The 25,217-nt window shown below is 44.0% G+C and overlaps 3 protein-coding genes and 1 non-coding gene across 8 annotated transcripts in view; 2 read left to right on the forward strand and 2 right to left on the reverse strand.

The window, feature by feature from the left end:
- Positions 1-1,978: 1,978 nt before the first annotated feature.
- ERICH5 (glutamate rich 5) lies at positions 1,979-8,487 on the reverse strand. The gene is given in 3 exon segments (XM_088065340.1): positions 1,979-2,250; positions 4,211-4,624; positions 8,433-8,487. Coding segments are annotated over 3 exon segments (741 nt in total).
- Positions 8,488-17,634: 9,147 nt separating this feature from the next.
- Positions 17,635-21,518, forward strand: RPL30 (ribosomal protein L30). The gene is made up of 4 exons (XM_014255662.2): positions 17,635-17,839; positions 18,713-18,858; positions 19,962-20,092; positions 21,354-21,518. The coding sequence occupies exons 1-4, from the start codon at positions 17,819-17,821 to the stop codon at positions 21,401-21,403; spliced, it is 348 nt and encodes a 115-aa protein (XP_014111137.1). The 5' UTR covers positions 17,635-17,818; the 3' UTR covers positions 21,404-21,518.
- On the forward strand, positions 20,989-21,123 carry LOC148185023 (small nucleolar RNA SNORA72). The gene has a single exon (XR_015774580.1). It is a non-coding gene; the product is annotated as a small nucleolar RNA SNORA72 (small nucleolar RNA).
- Positions 21,519-22,449: 931 nt separating the features above from the next.
- MATN2 (matrilin 2) overlaps positions 22,450-25,217 on the reverse strand; it is a 69,573-nt gene continuing 66,805 nt past the window's right edge. For 4 of the 5 annotated variants that reach the window (XM_014255649.2, XM_014255653.2, XM_014255654.2 and 1 more), the window contains one exon: positions 22,450-22,787. In XM_014255649.2, coding sequence (XP_014111124.2) covers positions 22,735-22,787 — 53 coding nt within the window. In that variant the 3' untranslated portion in view covers positions 22,450-22,734. Of the gene's footprint in view, positions 23,436-25,217 lie in introns of all 5 variants that reach the window. The other variant, XM_088052592.1, reaches the window with a different exon arrangement.

Raw genomic sequence — 25,217 nt, forward strand, 5'->3', positions numbered from 1 at the left:
TTTCTTCAATATCCTTTCAAGATGGAAGAATTGCTCCCTTACACAACAGAATCCCAGGTCTAAATGGTCACTATTCCATTCTTAGCATTGTTTGCTCCTCTTGCCTGCAGCTGTTCTCCGAGCTGTGTCAGTGCACTCCCACCATGTGAAATGTGTTACAGACATAGAAGCAGGACTGCTCTTTCTGCTCCCTTACAAAACTGTTGGGGAGAATACTGCCAAAGCAGGCAAAAGCAGGAAGAATTTCAATAAAGCTGTAATCATCACTGGGTGAAATTTCTGGAAATGTTGAAGGCCAAGTTGCTCCCAGCTGGAGCCCTGACCAACCTGATCTAATGGGTGGCATCCCTGCCCATAGCAGGAAGGTTGAAACTAAGTGATCTCTAAGGTCCATTCCAACCCAAGCCCTTCTGATTCTCTCACTCTTCAGGAACAGGAAGGTGTTCTTTGAGGTTTCCTAGAATCAAGCTAACTGCTTTGCTGGCTTCACAGCACAGAGAGGTGATGCTTTGCAAGAGCATAGGAGCTTTTAAAAAAGACATAATTTTAAGACATTAAAAATAAGTTGATTGATTAAACTTGTTTTGACTTTATAGGCAAAGTTATCTGGCATAAATTTAAAGATCCTGCAAAAGAACAGTTGTCAATGGCCAACAACTGCTTGGTTTAGGCATAGCTTTAGGCTAGCATAAAAAGTAACAATCTGTAAAGATAAGCAACTGTGAAACATGAAAATTAAAGGGAGGTGAGCATTTTTTTTTTTTGTCACTGCTGATTTAATTTTACTTGGGTAATCACAAGGTCATAAAGGTACATAAGCCTTGACCAAACTTCTTGACTACCACCCTATTTGTCTTACACACTGCAGTGCTTGTGCTGGAAACCATTTCCCTTAGCCCTCTAGCAGAAGCATACACGCTGGCTTGCCTCAGGCTGTGACACATACTAGCTTTGGGAAGGAACCAAAGTCTGCTCACCCCAGCTGCAAGAGGTTCCTTTGGAAGTCATTGAAGACACTGGTGTAGGGTAGCTACCATCCTTTCTGATGAAGCTGTTTCTCTTCTGAATTACAGAAATACTTGCTAGCTAGAGAGATTTCGAGCATGAATAAGTACACCAGTGATTAGGAGGGAGGGGAGAGGAGAAGGTGGTTCCAGCTATTGCAATAACTTTTGCTGGGGAAAAGAGGCGTTGTCTGCATTGCTTGCTCATCCTTTTCCACATTCCAGCAATACCATATGGTAACCTCTGGTGGTGGAATCACCATCCCTGGGGGCATTCAAAAAATGTGTGGATGCAGCACTTACAGACAGGATTTTGTGATGGACGTGGCAGCACTGAGTTAACAGTTGGACCCAATGATCTTAGAGGTCTTTTCCATCCCAAATGACAATATGATTCTAATTCTGCTTTCTGGGGCATGTGAACACACCTTACATGATAGACTCAAGTGTGAGGTTCTCAGTGAATGTGGAGGAAGAAGAAATTTTGTGGAAATTTTTTTGTAGAAAGACTATGGTGACAGAATTTTGACCATCATCTCAAAGTCTGCCAGAGGGATAATCTTATCCCCTTGAATTTTTCTCTTCACTGGTGTGACAGTTTTCCAGAGGAACTTTAACTGGCCTGTGGCCTTTCCTTCCCACCATGTGTCTGAACATGCTGTGCAATGTGCTTTCACCACAGCATCACACTGCTGATTTCAGCTGATAAGGAGAACAAGGGAATCTAAAATGACTGGCACACAATGGAAATCACAAAGCAGCATTAAGGCTTAGCTTACAAAAACAAACCCACAAATAATAATAAGCAGAGTCATGATTTTAACAAAGGTTTTTATTTTCCAAGACTGCATGTTACAGTCTTATCATTCTTCCCAAAGAGGGAAAAGTTATCACTGGTAAGGCTTGTGTATTATATAAAGATGACCCATGTAAAAAGCATGACTTCCAATTGATTGCTTCCAAAAATATATCTTTTAATGTAAAGTATTTTTGATTCTTTTATGTAAAAATGCAGAAAGCACCTGTGTGCCAACAGGGGAATAACAAGATACGCTCATTAAGGACAGCACAGACTTTGCTGTCTCTTAAACAATAACCCACGTAGTCCTTCCCTCCTCTGTCAACGTACCTATCTCTGATGCTGCTGCACTATCCACAGCTTCTCCTGTTTCTTCTTCTTTTGTTTCAGGCCCTTCACTTACTGTCTCACTGAGCAGCTCAGTTTCCACCTGTTCTCCCGTCTCACCTGGGAATGGTAACCATGGAGATCAAATTAGGATCCACTAAGACAAAGCACCAAGTCCCCCAGCTCCTTTCTGTAAACTTGATTTTGCTTTGACAGCTCTTCAATGCCCCTTACCAAGGTACCCTCTGAATTAACCCCTCTGAATGAACCCCATATAGAACAAATAGGATGATCCCAAACACTTTTCATCGTCCAGCTATATGGTTGCCTCATGCTCATGAAGTTCTATTAATGCTTTCACAAACTCCCCTTGATGCTGTGTCCAAAGTAAATCATGAGTACTATTTCTGTTCTAATTATTTTTCCTGGATTTTATTTCATACATATGCAGTTTTATTTGAAATTGGAACAAAACAGGAACAGAAAACATGGAACATGCAAGTCTGGCTGAAACCCTGCTTTCCCAGGGAACCTGCTGCCTATCTCATTTCCTCCCATAGATACAGAAGCATAAAGGAAAGTAAAACAAATGCTAAATATCATATGTACCATAGCATAAAAATAGAAAATCCCTTCTTCATCAGATGCCTCTGGAAAGAGAATGCATACAAATTAAGGTATTACTTCTACCTTGGAAGTAATAGGAGCAAAACTCTTTTCCTCAAAAGCTTCATTCACTTGCCCTGCATGCATCACTTGGTGCTAAAAGCCCCACAACTCATCTTCAGCCAGCCAGACAACTGTAAACATGTTTCCACTAACAAGAGATGACAGTGCAAGGTCCAGGGCGTGCTGCTCTGCCTCTGGCATTGCCCTGAGGCTTAGAAATGGTGAATAATGAAATTGGAGTTTGCAGCTGGGCAGGATGTGTGTTTAACAGGTGAGCAACCTGTCATTTACTGCTTACATAAAACAAGGCTTTATTCCAGAGGGTAGATGCCCATTTTATGTAGAGGACAAAATTCTCTCATGCAGAGACACAGGAGAGGACAAAGCAATCCTACAACCATGCTCAGCTACTGGGATGCACAGAAATGAGATTCATATGGCCAGTTCAGAGACATGCAGCACAAAGCCACAGGATTAGTGGGAGTGTGTGTAACTGACTCTGGACTTCACACAGATCAGTCCTTCCGCCCCTTGCACTTCTTCAAGGCAAAAGTGGAGTGAAGATGTCTCCCTGCAGAGAAATACTTTTCATGTGCTTTACCTGCTTATCCCCTGAAGAAGAGCTACCCCAGGATGTATCTGATTCCTTACTGAGCTACTTTGTACCATTTAGGAGAAATTTGATTCCTCCTGCGAAGTGTTCTTCTGTATGAGCAGTCCATGTCCTCTGGGCACTAACCCAAAGATGAATATAGCCTGCAATTTCCAGGAAGGAGCACACCTTCTGCTGAATGTCCCTCCACAGCACATGGAAATACCCATCACCTCAGACACCACCGCTTCCTCATACAGCCTCTCTCCCCACCCAGTCATCTCCAAGCATCTGTGCAAAGACAGCCCTATGTCTCTCCACTACTACTTCTATTCTGCCTGTTTTGTAGCCAAGTTTCCTGGACATGCCAAGTGTGCATCAAAGAGATGCTTTTACTTCTATATCGAAGCATGCACCCTCCAGCTTTATGTGTGCAAGGACAGTTGCTTTATAATTAATACATGTGACTAAGCAATCGAGCCTTTGTACTGGGCAAATATCAAGGAATGTGTCTGAGCTACCCAGGGACACAATGTTTTAAATGGGGGTTATGGTGGGACATTTTACCTGCCAAGAACAAAACGCATATGAAATGAAACAGCAGAGGTGGAAATGCTGATTAAATTTATTATAGCTTGGACTTGTATATCCAAGGCTTCCGCAGCCACATTCTCCTATGCCTCACATGGTACAGACTCGCTGGACCAAATTCTGACTCCAGAGGCTCATTTGAGGCTCTTAGTAAAGCCAAAAGGACCCACGCAGAAGTCCCTGGAGGCAAATTTTGGTCTCCTGAATTTATGAAAGCACAAATATTACCCTCAATGAGGTGGTCCTCTTCAGTAGTATGTACTTTCTCGACAATTTCCACTACAGAGCTGTCACTGCCCTCTACCAGCCCACTGTCCTCCGCTGGTCCTGGTGATGGTGCCCCAGCCTCTTCTCCTGGTGCTGGTGGCGAAGGCCCCTTGCTCTCCTCTCGCCACACAGAGGGCAGCTCAGAGCTTTCTTCCTCTCCTGCAGGCAGGGGCTCAGTGCCCTCTGGCTCCTCCCTTTTGCTGACTGACTCTGTCTTCCCCATCACGTCCAGGATCGTGGCTGAGCCCTCCTCTCCCAGCAGCTGCTGGCCTGGGTTGGTGTCCTCAGAGGCAAGGCTCACACGCTCTGCTGGGTCCAGCTGTGTTTTGTCAGTTTCATGGTCATCTGCAGTCAGGGTGTTTGCACCTGATGATGCTTTCAGTTTCAGTAGGACAAGGAAAGGAAAAAGAGAATTACAGATAATTGGTGACTGGGCACATGAGCTGGATGACAACTAAACCCACAGTGAACCACACAAGCACTACCTGTCAAAGAGATCCCTCCTGGCTACAGATAATACTCTCTCACAGGTCTGCTGCACATACCCACACATGTCCATCAGAGGATAATGCTGCTCTTAAAACTTTTAATTTGATGCATGTAATACATTTTCATACAAAGACAGCAGACTTGCTTGTAGGTCAATGTTCTGTTACATTTTCCCTTAAGAATCTGCAGTGTGCACATGGTTTGCTGGTGATGGGACACTGCAAGGAAGCACCTTTTCCTGTCCCAAACCAAGCACAGGATTGATGTGGGGAGTGTGAGGGAGCTGTGGTCCTGGGCTGCATGTGAGAAATTCTGGTGGTACCTTCAGGTAGATTGAATAAAAACCCTGAGAGCCCAGAGGATGAGTAGTGCCCTCTTCTTAAAAGGAAAAAAACTGTCTTTTTCAGTATTGAACTACCGTTCATACTATAATTTGTTTAATAAAAAATTCAACAACAGGAAGCCTAAACAAATTAAAACTTCCGCTTCTTTCATCTTTCACCAACTTATTGGCTAGAAATGTAATGGGTCTTGGCAGAAAAAAAATAATGAATAAAGAACTGACAAACTTGCTTTGACAGGTATTTAAGGATAAAAGCTGAAGACTCAAAATGAGCTATACCTACCTATCAGACTGACTTACTAACATTCTAATGAAATTCAGTTTGACATGATCTTGTACTTAACCTTTTCCTAAAGAATCTCAGGGTGAAACTCCCAGTAATTCAAGCATGAAATATGTTTATATAATAATTACAAAACTGGAAAAACTGTATTTCCCGAGAAAATTATGATTGCAGTGTCAAAGCCAGAAAGCAGAACCATATGACACTGTTCACAGATGAACACATATATATATGCTCATACAGACATAGGTGTTCATAGATGAACAGGAAAAAAATACCGTATACTCTGCTCTTAAAACATCTGCCTGAATACTGCTGCCCTTAAAGTAAGTTTATAACTCTTTTGAGACACTCAAATAAAATACCTCCCCAGCAAGTGTTACCTAGTCAGAGTGTGCCTACAGACCCAGGGAAGGATGGCTAAGCCAGAAGAAGAGCAAGAACTGAGAATCTGGACTGTTGAGACAGACAGAAGGCAACTTTGACTATGAGACAGATAAAACCTCATTTGTCCCAGGAACTGTCAAACTATCCAAGTTCCAACCAGTCCCTCCAAATCCACAGTGGTATGGAAGTTTATAATGCAACTCAAACAACAGGACATAAACTCAGCTATGGGTCTCGGACAACAGACCCCCCCCAGGGCAAGACCCTGCCTCTGACAGCTGCCAAGGGGCAGGGGAAAGGGCAGAGGGCCCCAGCCCACGGGGCTGAGTGCCAGTCTGTCAGTGGAATTCCTCTGTCAACCTGTTCAAACCCCTTTTCAATCTGTTTACACTCAGTCTCCAGACTATCCAATGGTAATGAGGGCTGCAGCCCATTTACATCCCCTCTAAAATACATCTTGCCTGGGTTTAAGCCTGCTGCTGGTCATTTCAAGTGGCAGTTCTTGTATTATGAGAAACAGCAAATATATTTCCATGATTACTTTCTCTAGATCTCTCTCACACCTTGTCTTCCAAGCACTCCTTTTCCTAAAATGAAGCTCAAGGTGAAATAGATACCCAATCAGAAAAATAGTGAGTAAATCTTAAGCTATTGTAAGCAGTGATTTAAAAAGCAATGCATGCTCAGAGACCAGGCATTCCATCTTTCCACATTTTTATTTTTCGTCCCTTTAGACACTTTTCATACCTTCACCTTGCTCAGTGCCAGATGGACAGAGAGCTTTTAAAACCTACAGACAGAAACAAATGAGCCATGAAAATTAGAACGTTACATAGAGTTTTAATTTATGTTAGCAGAAAAAGAAACAATTCAAATGTATTATTACTAAGAATCTCCTGCAGCTCCTGTAAACGCTAGCCCTGTAACTTCCAGCTAGCATTCTCTAAATCAAAATGTTTTCTATAAATTGGATTATAAAATACTGCCAGGCAACACAAGATCTGCGCTGCTGGAAACCCTGGAAGCATTCCTCTGCTCTCATCTGAAATGCAGAGAATTCCCTAATATGGAAAAAATAAATCCTCTCAGTAATCTGTTCAATACCTTTATCCCCAAGAAAAATGAATATCATGTGGCAGTCAGCATTCCTAGGATTCCTTCTAGTTTTGTTTTTTTTAAATTTAAAATTTTTATTTTCTCTGCTGTAGACTATTTCAGCTGGAGAAACAAAGAAAAACACAGTGAATGTATGTGGGCCATGGCTAGAGTACTTTCTCTTTGCTTTCTTTCCTTCTGGAAAAGCCTCAAAGTTTTGTGAGTTACACATCAACAGAAGAAAATTAAATAAATTTTCCTCTATTAACTTATTTAGGTTTTTTTTCAAATTATCTTTTCTCATTAAAATAAATTATAAAATTGTTAACATATCTGGTTAGTAATTGCCAAATTAATGCAGATCTTTCAGTTGTAATTACAAACTGTACTTCATCCTTACCATGACATTAGTGTATGCATTTAGTACATTTTATGACCTATCCTGCCACGAACATGCTTTTATACAGAATAATTGAAATACTCAGAATAAATTACTTCTGCTGGTTCCTTGAGCCCTTCAGTGTTCCTGCAGGTATCTTTCAGTGGAGAATGGAAAGGCAGAGGAATTGGTACACTGACCAGGTGAATGAGACAGCAGGTACAGAATAAAGAGGTTTCTCCTGATACTTTCAGCCGGGCTCCTCGATTTGCAGATGTGTGCTGGCTCTGTAGTGGCACAGACAAAGCTCAGCCCACACAACCTGCTCTCCTCTCCGCAGTCACAGCACCACCAGAAAACACACACAATATAAACCCACACAGAAACCATGGATGCTGCAGGCAGAGCAACAACAACAGATCATAATTCAATAATATAGGGAAAAAATGCAGTAAAACGAAATGCAAACAACTTTTTTGTATCTGCCTTCAAAATACATCTTTCTGGACAGGACAATTCCTGTAATTGCAGCAGGCAGGTTCTTACAGATGTGTTTCCAAACCTTCCTTGAAGCAAAGAGTTAAATATGAATATGGAAACAAAGTTTTGTTTTACTTCCCCTGAATAGCAAGGATATTCTTATGGAACATGCTACAAATATACCTTGCTCACAAAATTAATCTGCTGTGACATGAGCCAATTAAAGCCACAGGAACATCGCCGATGCTGCACACTATGTCGGGGTGGATTTTGTTAGAAAAAGGAAGGATAGTAGTTCAGAAGAACTAGAAGTAGAATATTGCTAGTTCACTATTCTTTTAATGAGGGAAGGAAAAGGCAGTAGACTGGCAAGGTACTACACAAAATAACCAGCAGCAGGACTTTCCTGGAAATTTAACAAACAAAAAAAAAGCCTGCGGAGCGGAAGGGACTTAAGCATTCATTCACAAGAAACACGAGTTTCGAAGCCACCACTCACGGGGCACAGTTCCCTCCACTGTGCGGGCAGAATTAAAGCCGAGGCAAGTCCGGGCTTCTGGCCCCGCCGCCTTCCTGAGGTTCGCGCACCTGCGGCGCCTTCCCCGCCACGGGACGGGACCACCCTGAGAGCAGCGCGGCCCCGCATCCCCGAAGAGCTCGGCGGGCGGCCCCGCATCCCCGAAGAGCTCTGCGGTCTGTCCCGCCCGGCTCCCCCGGCCCCGCTCACCCGGCAGCGGCGGCGGCTCCTGGAGGCGGCTGCGGGCGCTGCTGGAGCAGCCCATGGCGGGGCCGGCGGGCTCTGCAGCCGCTGCCGACTGCCGGGCCGGGTCGGGTCGGGTCGGGTCGGGTCGGAGCGCAGCTGGTGCGGCCGCCGGGCAGCACCGACCTACGGAGCCGGGGGCCGGCGGGGCGGCCCCGGCGATGGAGCCTTAAATCCTGCCCTGCCGCTCAGCCCTGGCCACCGCCGCGCCGTCCCTGCCCCGGGGCGGATTTCTGCGCTGTGTGAGGGTGCCACAAGGTGTGAGTGGCAGCAGGTGGGAAGGGACTGCAGGTCCAGTTTAACCCTGGGGGTGTGCACGTAAACCTCGCCAGCAAGCTTTGAGACACGATAGCTTCGAGTAGAGGAGATCCATAGTCCGGGTAAGAGGGTCCGGGTCTGGGCAGGGGTGTTAGGCGGACTTGGAGACCACGCCGATGTTTGGCGGTCCGTGAATGTGGCTTAGCTTGTGAACCTGAGACTGAGGGTGTGGGGTTTGTTTCGGGACCCCCAGCCCGGACCCGGGGAGAGGAGCCGCAGGGCTGGGTTATCTGCACTGCCTGGGTGAGGAATGGGCATCCCGGGGGCTGTGCTCGCACACACACCGGAGCCGCAGCCCCGCTGCCGGCCCTCCCTGCGCGCAGGAACAGCTGCAGGGTGCATCCGTGGCACTGGGACAGACAGACCCAGCAGCTCGGAGGCAAAAAGGAATCTCTGGTTTACAGAGCCCTCTGGGTTCAGCGGCCACCTGTAACATCCTTACCATCAGCCTGAAAGGTAAAATAAAGATAATATTTTATATTTGCTTATAGGCAAATCAGCAGATGTCCAGGAAAGTTGAGGTGGCCTAAAAGCTTCCCAGAGAGTAAAAATGAAGCATCTTTACCACACGTTTGCTTGCATAAGCAGATAATATATTTTTTGCACCCAAGCCATATTTGATTATGTCAAATTTAGACTAAAAATGAACATTTTTTCATAGTGAACATTTTTTATCCACCTAGAAATTTATTCAGACAAACTATATTGTATTTGGACATTCGTCCAGGGTTTGTGATGTTTCACAGCCATGAGAGAACAATAGCAATAACTCCAATAATTCCTGCAATAGTTTCTGCTTCCTCAGTTTGAGTTAATTTTCAGGATGCTTTTAAAAAGTATCAGAAAAAAAAAATCCACTGTAGGCTCTATAGATTTCTCTCTATAATATTTCTGTGAGACACTAGATGCTGAAATGCTGGTAACTTTAGGATTAGCAAAACATGTTGCTGTGTGACAACAAAAGTAGAAGTGCAACAAAGGGCTTAGCAACTTAAAAATTAATTTCAGATATATTTAACATTCCTGCTGTTGGTGTGAAACCCTGACTGCTGTGGTAGGAGCAAGGTCAGTTCCCTAGACAGCACATGGGGATTCCCTGCACAGCACAGATTAAGACACCCAGGCATCCCACTGCTCTGCTGACACAGACAGGAAATAGAAGTGACTGTGGCTGTGGAGAAGTACTGACAGCTGAGGAAGCCTGACATGCCAGGAAACATACCTGACATCCCACCTTTCTTCTGTGATCTTTCAGAGAACAAAGTAAGGAGGATGGGCCACCAGGACTCATCAAACACTGGGCACTGAGGAAAATAAAAAAGGAAAGGTAACGTTCAGTTCATTCTCTGGCCTGCAGAGCTTTGTACCTGCTTCCCTCCCTGTCCTAACCAAAGCGTGTCCTGCAGAGTGCAGCTGCCATCCAGCTCACTTAAACAGCAGAGAAAGGAATTCTAGGTTTGCAAGGCCAGAGAGAGGGAATATGAGACAGTGTGTATTGGCAGCAAGGCTCACCAGAGTTTGCTCTGTATTTCATCTTCTTTAAACAGGCCTTGGATAGGATACAGAAATAGAAATGAGAACCCGAGGGCCGTTTGGCAGGTGACTCCCACGATCACAAAATAACAATGTCATGGTCTTCCCTCCTCCTGCATGAAGGAGCAGTTGGAACTTTTCAGCAGGAAGGCTGGACATACCATAGCCAGTGCTGGAGCTGGACAGGGGCAGGACCACGCCGGGACAGGGCTGCACCTCAGCGTTTCAGCTGGACTGCCATGGACCAGGGCAGGCCAGGACACCGTGCGCCCTCTGCGGAGCGCTCAGCACTAACGCATTTCCCCGGGATAAATGCAGGCTGCCTCTCTGCCCGTCCTACCTTCTGGGAGCACAGGATTGTACACAGCTTCTACAGAGTCACGAAGAAATTCATGCAAGTGATACAGTGGCTGCAGCATGATGTTGGCAGATGAAAAATCCTCGGTAGGTTTTCCATCCCTTCCCCTCAGCAGGGCACCTCTCCACAGACTCTCTGCCTTCTCTAATCCAAGGTACCACCCTCGTACTTCCCCAAATGAAGGCAGTACCAAAGTAGCTAAAAAACCCTCCGAAAACCAACCCAAACCTTAAAGAGCAAATAAAGTAAACAATTATATTGAACTAGTTATTTTATTCAGGAATACAAGCTGGGAAAATTAAATGTAAACTATGAGTATTCAGGGACAGATATATATTCAGAGGTAAAGCAACAAATACCTATGACCTCTTATATACAATCAGCAATACACTTCCAAAAGAAAACTTGAAAAAGATTTCTCTAAGGCCCTGATAATCATTAAATTCTCCAGGCCAGTACTATATGAGCAAACTTGTTGCACTCATTCCAGAGCTCACTAGCTGCTAAGATTTTTGAGTATTTTTGCTCCTGACAAAGAGCAAGTCTACACATTTCCTTCTGACATATTATTCCTGCTGCAGCTATTAAATTTATATCTATTTTCTGACAGTCCCAAATCTTGAGACTTTTCAAATAAATCACAGTGACTTCTCAAAAGAGTATATTAATCAAGAGTTTTATTTTTTTCTGACTTCTCTTCCCAGCTCTTTGGCTGTTGTGTATAGAACAACCAGTACCTAAACAAGTAATAAAATATCCTAAATTGTTGTGTCAAGTAATTCAGGCCAAATGTTCCACTGATCCAAAATTTGTAGGTACATCGAAGGCTGTTCTGTGATGCTGATTTATGAACTTCAGAGACCTGCCTTCTGAAACAGCTATTTTTGTTTGGCCTGGGATGGAAATGACCTTGAAACTTAGCTCCTAGTACATGCCTTGTAATTTGCTGGAAAGGAGGCAATCTGAAGATTTTATCATCAAATTACTATCTTTAGAAATCTGCACCTGTGGATTTCTGCACAATTTGTCCCTTAGAAAATGCAGTTTCTCATTGTACTGGCACTGGATTTAAGCTGGCTACACATATAGGTATACAAATGTATGTATTTATACATGTATATATTTATGTACGTGCATACACACATACTTCTTAGCATGCTTTTACTGGCTGAAAAGCTATCCAGGTCTCAGCAGACATTCAGGTATTCATAACAGATGGTATTTAACCTCAAGGTTTGTCCTTAACAAGATAACCTTTCTGCATTTGACCCATTTTCCTCCACAACTCCTTTCTTTCTTTCCTTCCTTTCTCATAGTAAAGCAGCTTCAAGGGTGGCTGAGGAAAAGTTTTAATTCAGATCTAGTGGACCTGTGCCTTACTGGGATTCTACATTCCCAGTGATCTGAAACAAAGAGCTGCATTTGTCTGCCTGACAAAACAGGGGATAGTTCAGTGTATGACCCTGTGAAAATCAGATTAACATGTTTGCATTTGCTGTAAATGCAATGATTATCAAGGAACATAATCTGTCACTTTTAATAGCCCTGATGTGCAAAACTAGAGAATAATGGCTGCAGGTGTTCACACAACATTGTTGTGTAATTGTGCAGATTTGACCAGACTGTAAATCAAAGCAGGACTGTATTTTTGCATATTTTCATCCTATAAAAATAGCATGTTTTATCCATATGGGTAAAATAAGATATAGGCCTAGCTTGTCAGCAGATCAGTCTCCTTTTTTAAATTGGATCTCATCATTCAGGGTTAGCATATGACCTGTGGCACCGGAAGGATGGCTATAGACACACTGTCCCTCTTGCAGAGGCTACAATTTGAAATCCCTCCCAGTCATATCACACATTTACTGCAGCTTTCCTGATAATGGGTCAATACCTGTTACCGCCTCAGGCACCTGGCAGCTCTGACAAGGAGCAAGTCCTGAGTTCTACACATTTCCTTCTGACACTCAAGGGAAGGGGCTAAGCAGGGGTACAGCTCCAGATGTTCCTCTGCATCCCTGGCTGCCAGAGTGATCCCCACTTTCTCTCAGGATCAGCAGTGCTGCCACTCCAGCCTTATAAAGACCTCAGAAGGTCAGAGAATTTAACAGAATGATCCACCCCAGACTGTTTCATAGGGTGGCCACGTACTGCTCATTTTTCAGACTTCAGAATGATTTTTTCTTGTTCTTCTCTTCTTTCCAACCTTTTCTCTCAGTAAACTATACACTGTCAACAACAGCATACATCATTAGCACACATACCTGTTTTTTTAGTACCTCATTTTACTGTTCACTGGATTTTCCGATGAGTAATGAAAAAAGCTGATGATGTTCTTACCACGGCATTTGGGGAGGGGCAGTTCTTGGGGTTCTGTAACACAGAGAAGAAGTTGCTTTGGGATTTCTCTGCAGAAATGTATGCTGCTTGGATGAGCCCACATATTCACTATGTCCAGTGCTGATTCCTTGCAGCCAAACTGCTGCAAGAGACTCCACAGGTGATCCTGGCCAGCTCCATGAATTTGCTTGTTTGTCCTCAGGTATGTGTAACCCTGCCAGCACGGCTTGTTTGCTGATACACTGGCATTGGTGTCAGTGCTGCTACAGGAGAGTCCCTTGATGCTTTAGGATTTTATCTTTTATATTTTTCATATATTTATAATCCTGCAATTATTTAGTGTATAAATCTAAACTCCATATAGAGTGTTAGGTGCAGCTTTCCCATTTTGGTCAGACAAAACAAACCCTCTCTAGGCCTGGGAATCAAGGACACCTTTCTGTCTCAGGCCCTGAAAAATGTAAAATAAAAGAGAGTTGGGGGTGGAGAAAACTTGGGGTAAATTACTTCATTACCTGAATTACCTGTAATTGAAGATTAACCCCCAATATGAAAATAGACCAAACTTATAAAAGTACGAAAACTCATGACCCGTTGTCCATTTTTTTGGGTGTAGCCCCTGGGTGGGCTTTGTCTGCCCAAAGTGTACCTGAAGGTCCTTCAATAAATACAACCACTTTTTATTCCCTTAATTTTGTCTGGCCTCTGTTTTTAATTAATCCCAACAAGGCATCACCCTGACTTCAATTTTAAATACACTGAGTTGATTTCATTCACCCAAAAAGATGAAGTTGCTTTCTAATTTTTGGGATAGGTCAGTGTTCCACCAGTGACTTTTCTCACAGTGCTGTGACTCTGCTACCTCTTCATACCTCTAACTGGTGCTTTCTTACACAACCTTGTCAGTATTTTAGTGGGGAAAAGTGGTGAAAGAATTTCAAGACCACTGCTCTCTGGATTAAGTTCTCCCTCTCTGTTGGCAACCCTGGTCCTGCCCTCTCACCAGGCAAGCACAGAGTTAGGGCAGGGTGAGGAGTGGACCTGCTTTTCCCAAGTACTCTGCATTCCCTGCATGCTCATCTTCACTGCCAAACTGAGCACCAGCCCGCAGAGCCCCAGAGCCAGAGTAACACCTGACCCAGCCCGAGAAGGAGCTGACCTCCCTGGCTGAGCATGCTGGGGCAGGCAGGGGGGCTGGATGAGACCACAGTGCCTGCTGTTAGTGCTGGCAGAGGTAACACTGCTTTTCCTGAGGTTGCCAGCTGCTCCCTGGGTTGCTCCATCTTGAGACTTGTTTGTGGGAGACAGACGTTGTCTGCTGCTTCCCTGCCTTTCTTCTATTTCTGCTGTATCATGGCCTCATTGTGGAGGAGAGCTCAAGATCCCTGAGGGTGCTGAGGGTGCCTGGGAGCCAAACTCTCCCTGATGTGCCTTCCCCCATCCCTTAATTCTCAAACAGCTGCTGTCAAGGCCCATCCACTCCCAGCTTCTGTTTCTAACATAAACAGTGGCTGTATAATATTGTTTAAGGAATTTTAGTGGGGTCAAAGCCTTTTCTTTCTTCTAGTGTAATTTTCATCTGATTTGGTCTGGCCATTTGTCTTTATAAAGGACATTTTATGGACCACAGGAGAGGCTTTCACAGAAGGGAGATCTGGGGGGGAAGAGACATTAGTGCCAATTTCTGCATGTATTCCCACCACCCCCAACCCAATCCTTATTCCACCTAGATTTAGGGACATAATTTGGGGTTTAATGCTAAAAGTGTCTGTCAGAAAGTTATTTCGGAAATGCAGAGATTTTTAAAAAGCACATTACTGGAAAGAACTAGTTTTATAAACAGCTAAGGAAAGTTGTTCTCTCCTGAGTGGAGGCTTCAAGGGTACCCTTGGAAACAGCTCCCTCTCCCGGAGCCATGCATGCCTCCCGCACTTCGCAAGGTGACATAAAACCCGGAACAGGCAAAAGGAATGGCACCCAGGACTTGACGAGGCCCACTGAGCTTTATACTCCCTTGCCAGTAATTTCAACAAGAACGAAAGATGAATGTTTCACCAGACCACAACCAACCGAGTGAAAGTATAAAGAGCTAAAAGCAAAGTCACAGTTTGATGGGGAAGAACAGCAATGCACCTGAGGGCTGGGACAAGGGGAAAAAGAGGAACAGGAAGAGACATAGAATGGAGTTTGCTTTTCAGTTGCCAAAGAAAAGTTTGAAGTATACTTCAAAATTGATTTAACCATGCTCTGTAAAGGGATAGAAATTTATTTTTTTTTCAATAAAAGAAATTGGACTATAGAGACACATCAAAATGTAACATTTTTATATTATTATTTATATACTACATGCATCATTTATGTGCTTAAGAGAGGCATTATTCCTGGAGAACTTTACCTTTAGAGATGGACCAATGTCAGAATTTCACTTGTGATATTTCAGCTCCACTTAAGTTTGGTAACATTTTTTTTCCAACATACCTTTGTCTCCATGTAAGTTTAGATGTTAATTTAGATGCTTAAACTGATCTGTTGAAACCCAAGGTTGTTACCCAGAAAAAAATGATTGGGATGATGGTTTGCATTTTGACAAAAGGCTCCCTGTCACTGAGAAGGTTATCCTGTTGGAAATATTTTGGTTAGGTCTGTGGTCATACATCAGAAAAAGTTACTATAGAGGTAGCCATACCAGGAGAAGGACATAGCAATATATTGCTATAAATTATTTCCCTTATTTGAAATAATATCTATTAATATAAGTATACTAGAATAAGTGAATACAACATGTTTTGTCTTGGCTTTTTAGTTTGTTGCTCCATATTTCATATTGATAAAGGCATCACACTTCCTAAACCAAACAAACACAACACTTTCCCATCCTTGTGCTAACCTGCGCAAGTCTAGCAAAGCTCCTGTGTTTGTAATTTCATAAGAAAGGTACACCCTGTGATGCCTTTCTGGTGCAGCCTCTTAAGAGCATAATGTCATACCAGCAGCAAACTTGTTGTCCTGTGGCTGGACCCCTGAGCATCCTCTAGGGGATGTCACAGGCAACCTCCACAACTCAAACAGCAGCTGAGCTGCTGCTGCACTCTGCTCCTCCCTGCGCCTGCCTGGGGTGCTTGTTCTAGGATGGACAGCACTGTGGGACTGAGAACAAATGTCCTCAGCCTGAAAATGGCAGCCTCATGTCGTGGCCCCAGTCCCAAACAATGCAGTGCATGTGTGCTCAGCGAGATAGTTTTCAAGCTGGTAGTTTCCAGACTCCCTCCTGCATGGGGGGCAGGAGGAAGTTTCCTTGCACTGTTGCTCTGGCACAGCTATGGACCCAGCAGCTTGGGGATGGGCTAAGGACAATGCACAGCTACTGGGAGTGCAGAACCATCGCCCCAGCGAACTTGGGAGCTGCACTGAGGGCACCCAAAGTTGAACCTGCTAACACGGGCAGCATTGGGCCCAACTCTATTCCCAAGCTCAGTGGCTGGTTTCTCGCAAGAAACCTGTGTGTCTGCTCGGGCTCGGGGTTGTATCCCATCAGGACAGGCCATTCATGCAGAATTGGGGGCATGCGAGGGGCTGTCGTGCAGGACAGAAGGCAGGTGCTGCTGCTTTAGCGAGGCAGTGTGCACGGTGCGGACAGCAGGGACACAGGGGCACACCACCGCATGTGTCCCCTGTGCTGCTGCCTTGCGGTGCTCAAGTGATTTATTTTCTCCATCCCATAATTTTCCCCATCAGCCCTGCGTCAGAAGTGATAGTCCCCAGGGACACTGTTCTGGTGACACAGCCTGAAGTACTGTGTTCAGCTCTGGATTCTCCAGCACAGGAAGGACATAGACTTGTTGGACCGAGTCCAGAGGAAGCCACCAAGATGATTAGGGGGTGGAGCACCTCTCCTATGAGGAAAGGCTGAGAGAATTGGGATTGTTCAATCTGGAAAAGGCTTTGGGATGACCTGATCGTGGCCTGAAGGGAACCTACACGGAAGATGGAGAGGGACTTTTCTTTACAAGAGCATGTAGTGGTAGTGACAGGAGAAAGGGGAATGGCTTCAAACAGAAAGAGAGTAGGTTTACATTAGATATTGGGAAGAAGCTCTTTACTGTGAGGGTGGTGAAGACACTGGTACAGGCGCTATGGATGCCCCCCAATCCCTGCGAGGTATTCAAGGCCAGGTGGGATGGGGCTCTGAGCAACCTGCTCTAGCAGAAGATGGCACGGCAGCAGGGCTGGAACTAGATGAGCTTTAAGGTCCGTAACAATCTAGGGCATTCTGTGATTCCATGATGGGAGGCTCAGGACGCTACGTCTCCTCCCGCATCAGCTCCTGAAGCCTTCCGCGAGACTGTAATGTTCAATACGCCTTCAAAGCTCCTCTGCGGAACGAGGGAGGAGGCCCCTCAGCCGCGCCCGCCCCTCAGCCGCGCCCGCCCCTGGCCCAGGCCCCGCCCACGTCCCGCCAAGCCCCGTCCGTCATTCCGCCAGACCCCGCCCACTTCAGCAGCGATCCGTCCCCACTCAATGTGGCCCCGCCCACGCAGGGCACGGCCCCGCCCCGTCCCGCCGCCGTGGGCCGGGTGCATTGACTCTCGCGAGAACTGCTGCCGGCTTCAGGCGGTGCCTCGTGTTAGCTCGCTCTTTTCTGGCGGGCCGGCCATCTTGGCGGTTCGTCTGCGGTGATCGGGGCCGGGCCGGGGGCGCGGGGGCCGCTCCGTGAGCTGCTGCCGGGTTCTGCTGCCGGGTTCTGACCACTCCCCTACGTCCCCCTGTGTTCCAGTTACCACCCGACCCCGCGCGAGGCATCAACATGGTGGCCGCGAAGAAGACGGTGAGTGGGAGCGGGGCCGGGCAGCGCCGTGAGGACCCCGGCATGGCCTGGGTTGGCGGTCGGGAGTGCCGGGGGGTCCACTGGGCGCAGCCCGGCGCGGCCCTCAGAGCTCGGATCGTGCCCTCCTGCCACTGGCCGCGCCCCTCGGCCTCCTCCCGCTGGGCTCGGTATCCTCGGGTTCCCCCCATGCGATGTTTTGGGGTGCTTGCAGAGCTCCTGAGATGGCTGCAGGGAGGGAGAAGTGGTGCCGAGGTCCTAGTGCGGGTGGTGTTCAGGTTTATCCTTTCCTGACCTGTTCGGGCCTTTCTCTTAGAGTGGCTCTGACGGATCTGGGTTTCTTGTTCAGAGGTGGTGATTTCGTCTGTCAAATGCACCTAACCTGTTGTCATGAGCATCACGCTCTCCTGTTGTAATATGAGTTCGATATTGCACAGAATTACTTCTTTCTGCTGCCCATGTAACGTTGTCAGTGTGTGCCTTGAGGAGAGACAGACTCTAAACCTGGCTTAGATTTGCAAGGCAGAAGTGGTATTTACTTAGCCTTGGCTAGCTGAGCTTGATAAGAGCTTGTCAGATACACGGAGATGTCGCTGATTTATGTAGACAGCAGCAACAGTGGTTTGACAGATTTCCTATTGAGAGATACGGGGGTAAGAGAGAACTTTCTGAACTCGTGCAAACACAGTATCAGCAATGCCCCTATCCATAAACTTTCTTACACTCAGGTAACTTGACTGGCCTTTCTTATTCCGTATTTCAGATTATAGGGAGATTATAAAAAATGCATGTATTTGAAATGTCTCTATTAGGTTCTCCATTGTTTGAAAAGTGTGAAGTAACACAATGATTGATGCTTTTCTACATCTTCTTCAGAAAAAGTCCCTGGAGTCCATTAACTCCAGGCTTCAGCTGGTTATGAAAAGTGGCAAATATGTGCTTGGGTACAAACAGACCCTGAAAATGATTCGTCAGGGCAAAGCCAAGTTGGTCATCCTCGCCAACAACTGTCCTGCTTTGAGGTAAGCAGATGTGTGAGAGAACAGTTCTGAGATGGGTTCTTTGTCCAAATGCAGTGTGTGTTTCACACTAATTGCTCCAGAGACTTAATGCAGAGGGCTTTGCTGGCATGTTCTAGAGTGCTCTGAAATAAAAGCGATAGGTAGTTTGCTGTGCAATGATTTCAAGTCTAGAAGTGTTAAAGTGCTTCCAGGTCTAATTCAAGGAGTTTGCACTAGAAAAAGCACTGGAAGTTTTTCACACTTGGTAACTTTCACTAAGAGTGTAATGGAGCTGAATTCCCATGTTTTTCCAAAGTAATGTATTGGAAAATAATTTTACAGCTAGGAAAACTGATAACTGATTTAAAATATTTGAGTTTGTCGAAGTTAGTTATAAAGTTGGGGTCCTGGACAGCAAAACTGCTTTTTTGAGAGTGTAATCGGTACTAATAGTGTGACATTTTCCTCACTGAATATCTGGGCCCTTTTTGTTGTCAAGGGATATTGACAGTCTCAGGAAAATGTAATCGTGAAATCCAGAAATTAGATACTTGAGGAATAGCAGGACTCTTACAGTGGGCAGCAATCCCCAATATTAATGGGGATCCCAAAATGCTTGGAGAACAGCATTGACTGCTAGACCTTCCTAGTGGGAGTCAGAGGGCAGTATAGATGGACTTTTTATTTTAAATTAAAATACATGGTTCATTTCTCAGCTGCAACAACTGTGTCTCTCTGTTCAGCATCTGGCCACCAAGGGCTGTCAACATTAACTCTTAGTTTGTGCACTTCGGCACAGCTCCTGTGGCCTTTCAGAGATCTGCAAGTGCCGAGTCCTTCTACCGTGTAGAAATGAGCCTGTGTAGGAGCAGCCTGAAGGCTGTACCTGAAGGAGTACCAGTCTCCTGAAGGAGAAGCCTGTACAAATCAATTTCAATAAATAAAGGTTCCTGAGCCGCAACCCTGAAGTAATTTTGCCTCACAAAAACTGGCTGTGTTTTTCTGGATGGGAAGGAAAAGTGTATTAAGGTTTAAGTGTGGTAGGAGTTAAAGCTGCTCTTCCTGTATTGCAGTTGGTCAGAATTGTTTGTGGGTCTTGTTAACACCCAGTTTTTTGATTTCAGAAAATCAGAGATTGAGTACTACGCTATGCTTGCCAAGACCGGTGTCCATCATTATAGTGGGAACAACATTGAGTTGGGCACAGCATGTGGAAAATACTACAGAGTGTGCACACTGGCCATCATTGACCCAGGTAATTCCTTCCTGCAGTGTAGGGATCAAATGAGGAGGTGTCTGTGGATCCTCCTTTCTCCTGTGAGTAGCAGCACTGAGCAAGGAATGAACAGAAGTGATGACGCACTTCACTACCTTTTTCCATCTGGTTTAACACTTGAAATTTCCTCTGACCAAGATCCTGTTCTTTTGTGAGTCCTAATAGGACTTTTTTTCTTTTGTGAACTTGGTAGGACTGCTGCTTCTCTTGCACATAGCTCTTTTACTGCTGAGCCCTGTGAGCATTTTGTCTACTTGTCAGTCTGTAGGGAGGTTTCAGTGTCTGGAGCACAATTGTACAGGATCTGTTTCTGAAAACATTGGCTAGGACATGAGCTTGCACAACATAATGTTTACAACAGCCCTGTTTGACTGTTCTTAATATGAGACAAAGGATTGTGACTTGTCCTGCTTTCCAGAATAGTATATAGAGAAATAACCAGTAGGCAGATGGATATTCATCAAGGAAATGAGAATGTTTATTATAATAAACACTATTTTAAAACTGTGAGTTTTTATGTAATTACTATGGTTTGGTAACAGTCTTTGTCCCAGAGAGTTGCTCAAATTCTTTGCATAGAATGCTAAGTAGGTGACTTTCCATCCTCTTTCCAGAATGTTTTAAGAGCAGAATCAATCCCTTGTTCTGTTTGTTGACCAGAATTCATGCACATAGGTTTAATGATTTCTGTAATAACTTTAACCAACTGTTCCCCAAGTCACAATGATCTGAATTTCCTACTTCTTCAGAAAACTTTATTTAGCTTGCTTGTATTCAAATAGTAGCTGTAAACTTAATTTTCAAAATACCACTTTCAGGTTTGGTCTTGGGTGGGGTGGGAGCTGCAAGTAAATCCTAATGCTCTGTAGCTAACAATGCGAATATTCTCGCTGTCCTGATATTTCTGTGATCAGGGGAGGCTAGACATTCGCTATAGTAAAACTATGCATTGTGTCCTCCAGGACTACTTTGTTGTTTTAGTCCTGGCTTTGTAAATGCTGGTGACAGGTGCATAATTACTGGAAAATACTGTATTTGGATTAGAAAGACACAGTTACAAGTATTTTTATCGATTTTATCAAAACTATTTGCTTTTTTTGGTAAGCAGACTGCTGCTTTCAGGTTGTTTTCTTTTTTTAGAATCTCTGGTGATTTTATGGATTGGGATTTTTTTCTTACTTTTATTCCTAAAAACATTCTGCTGTGGGTCCTCTTGTAACAATCCATTTTTGTTTTACAGGTGACTCTGACATCATTAGAAGCATGCCAGAACAAACCAGTGAGAAGTAAATGCTATAAAGGTGTTATTTCTACAATAAAACTGGTTACAGTTTTCTTTAAAGAAAAATTTGTATTATAACTTTGTTGGTTTTAGGGAACAGACTATATAAATGAAGATTCATTACCCCTGCTGTGTTTCCTGTTCTGTTAGAAATAACCTTCACATGGCAAAATTTGCCTTTCTTTCTGTGGCATTGTGGATCTTGGGAGGTAAGTGAAGGAAGGGTTGATCATGCCAAGTGTGGTGACAAATTCCAGTGGGCTAGGGCTTCCTTAGTGTTTGCTTTTGGAGTGCTAATGCAAGCACAAGGTATGAGAGACAGTAGCAAATTTTGGGATGTTGGTGGGGAACCCTAAAGGTTTACTTGCATTAAAATAATTCACACTGTTTTTACCAAGTGAATCAAGTAATAATGTGTGTTACTCCCTTTTTGCTTTCCTTCCAAGAGTACATATCTGTAAAAAGGCAAACAGGATATAGCTTCTAGATGTGTAACATAGGCTTTCAGTAAAATACCAGTGAACTTCACAAAGCTGTTTTTAAATCAGTAGCCTTCAAGATATTAGAGGCAGATGAGCTGGTGTTCTCAAGTCACAATTGCTGAGAACATCAGTATCTTAGAGATTTGGGCCTGTTTTGTGTGACACCATGGCTACAGGATGTTCCTTATTATTAGGGATTGTTAATTGAGGTGCCAGTGATTTTCTGACATGGTAAAAGCAAACACCTAATGAAAATCAGAATGTACCTGTAACCTTGCAGAATTTGAAACTACTAAAGCACAGGGTACTTTTCAAAGTTTGATGTAATGTATCTCTGCACACTCATTGGCTTGTCTGAGATCACTTAAGTCCTGCTGCAACTACTTCTGTTATAAAATGGTCCCACTTGTTCTATATATGACTGTATACATAGAAATATATATATATATATATATATATATATATATACACATACATAGACTGTGTGCTTAAAATACTAGGAGTGGAGGAGGGAAATACATAAAAGCAAGCCAAGTAAATTCATACCCTAAAAATACTTCAAAACATGGAGGTTTCATTTCAAAAAATAACACCATTTTATTATTTTGCATAGCTTATTTCAGTTGTTCTGCTTAATTAGAACTTTTGCTAGTTACTAAACTGTTTATATAAAATTTTCAACATTTCTTATCTGCAATCAATGCAAAATAACACATGGCATATAAATGCAAGGATCCAAAAGAGTCTTTTCCACTTCAGGCACAAAGATGTTATTTTACTTTGAACCAGTTTAAGAAAATAGCTCTGACAAGTTTGAATGTATAAATATACAGTGTAGTGTACACTTAAAATTCTGATCAGTATTTTAGCCTGTTTTCCAAGTCTTCCATTCTCTTCGTCATTTCTTCCAGTGGATAAAAGTTAAGGAAAGAGAGTTTCTGATAGGAGGCATTAATAGAAAAAGTCAGCTACCTGATTGCTCTGGTCCATAAACATTCTCTTGTTCCTCTTCCAGTAGTTTCTCATTCAATGTTCCCCTGTATTTTCTTCAGATTTGATCAGCTGAGTTGAGAAAGCTGTGTGAAACCCTCATTCCTTAAAAGGCATACCTTTACATGGAGTTCAGACTGCAGCTTATTAAAAAGGCTGTTTCTACAAATTGATTTATTTTCTCTATTTTAAAGGAAGGGTAAATATTTATCTAGTTAATGCTGTTTAGAAAATGTTTCACTTAACCATATGGAAAACTGGGTATCTAACAGTGGATTATAAAACTATAGGGCTCTGAGACCCCAGTAAGACTGTCTGCTCCTCATGATCTCTTCCTGTCCACAGTTGTGACAGTGGTTTCCTGACAAATGTGGAGTAGAGCACAACAAACTCCATAGGGCTGGTTCCATTTCCAATAAGATGCTATAGAAATACAAAGTAGTATACAGCATCCGTTTCCTGATAAGCACGTCCAGTTGGCAGGAATGCTGTCTCCTGCAGGAAGAGGTTGGACCAGTACTACTTAAGCACTTCTCTCTGTGTGCCATGGAAAGGCAGCCAGGGGAAGCTGAGAGGAAGAGGAGACGTAGCATTAAGTGAGATCTGGAGGCACTGAGATCTACCTCAGAAGGATGAATTTGCTACACCCCACTCCTTGCTTGTTTGACTAGGGTCTTGATTTTAACATTTTAAGGTCTTGCACAAGGGAAGATGGAGAACTGGGTGTATAAATTGGGATCTTTGACACATTGCTGTTAGGAATTTTTTAGTGCAGACAGGCAAATTGAATTTGGCCTCTTGACTTTGGACAGAACAGCCATGTGTACCATGTCCCCCCCCATCGACATCAGGAGAATCTCTTGCTAGTACAGAGCAAGAGTGGATATCCTGCTTCTGTGGGTCTGCCTGGACATTGTTTGGTAATTTCTCATCTGCTGCAGCAAGGTTACTCTGCATATGAGCACCATGTGAACTCCATTTTCTTCAACAGCCATATTTCTCAAGTGTTCAGAGAGGCAAAGTTGAAGCAGTGAAACTGCACTCAACTACTGATAGAAGTTAGTGCAGCTGGACACAAAACAGTTTGGACTGGTGCCTCTAAATTTGTAGTGTAACTGGAGCTACTTTTGTAGCCAGTTCTCCCTCCCCCACCCTCCAGATCTCTGCATGAAGACTAGACAGCAATCTGCAGTTATCAAGAACTAGTGTATCACCTCATACCTGAGCTGCTCTTGAGAGAAGGCAGAGAAAGGAGGTTTCTAATAAAGAGGAAACTGGATGGTTCATACTCTTCTATGCAGTGGCTGCACAGTGCTCTAAGGAAGTGCTTAGCATTGTTCCTATAAAAATTCCTAGTCTGGCTCAGTGTTGGCAGGTTTTCTATCACCTTGAGCCATTTGAATAAAAATCTGAGGGTTGCCTGCTCAAACGGTAAAGCAAAAACACATGTTTCTAGGCTTAGCAACTAAATTCTGATTCTGAGTAAGCTCCGAGTTCCTCATAGCCCAGCTGCAGGGGATTGCAGTAAAGAGGTGGAAGGGCAAGAGTTGGTGTCCTTTCTTGTCAGCATGTAGGTCGGAACACTGCATGCCATATAACACTTAAGGATGTGGGAAATGACTTAGAAATTTTTCTCCAAAGTTGTCTGGAGAAGTCCTGTCAGAACAGTATGTAGATGAACATTTGAAACACACAGCAATAACATTATATGATGGCTTTCTCCTCTATGAAAATCTGCTTTGCATGGAGTAATTTAATAAAGTGATTAGAACATAATTCCTTAAAGTCTCTGCCAAAGGATTCACTTGGGTAGGTGAGAGGTTGGCTGTTGCTGGGAAGGTCTGAACGGGTAGGCAGTGTTCTGCATCAGGTTACCAGCCACCGAGGGCTCTGCCTGCCTTCCTCTGGACAGACTTCACAGTCTGAAGCTGTTCCTGTCTAGGAAGTGTACAGTGATGAGCTGCTGGTATCACTGCACTCTTCTGTGCAGAGAATAAATGCTTACTGCTCTTGCACACAGTTACGCAACTCAAGTCTAAGTTGTGATGTCTTCTTACTGTTTGTTTGATCAGAAGCAACTTTGATGAAGAAAATAAGAATTTGCTGCATAAATAGTACATGACGGGTTGTATTGCCAGTTTGCTGCTGTTTCCTGAGATGTGGATGCTACAGGCAGCAGCTGCCTTGAAATAAACAGACTAACTGGGTGGCAGAAGCTACTTATCTGCATTTCTTTTAATGCAAGATTAACCAAACCTAAGTCCTCTGATTTCCTCTGCATCTAGAGTATGATTTTAAATGACTCACTGCATATGGTGCCTCACCAAGCAGTTCAGCAGGGAAACATCTC

The sequence above is a fragment of the Pseudopodoces humilis genome, chromosome 1 (genome assembly GCF_049639895.1).
Source record: "Pseudopodoces humilis isolate 2021_Gansu_Grassland_sample_001 chromosome 1, ASM4963989v1, whole genome shotgun sequence".
Classification (NCBI taxonomy): domain Eukaryota; kingdom Metazoa; phylum Chordata; class Aves; order Passeriformes; family Paridae; genus Pseudopodoces; species Pseudopodoces humilis.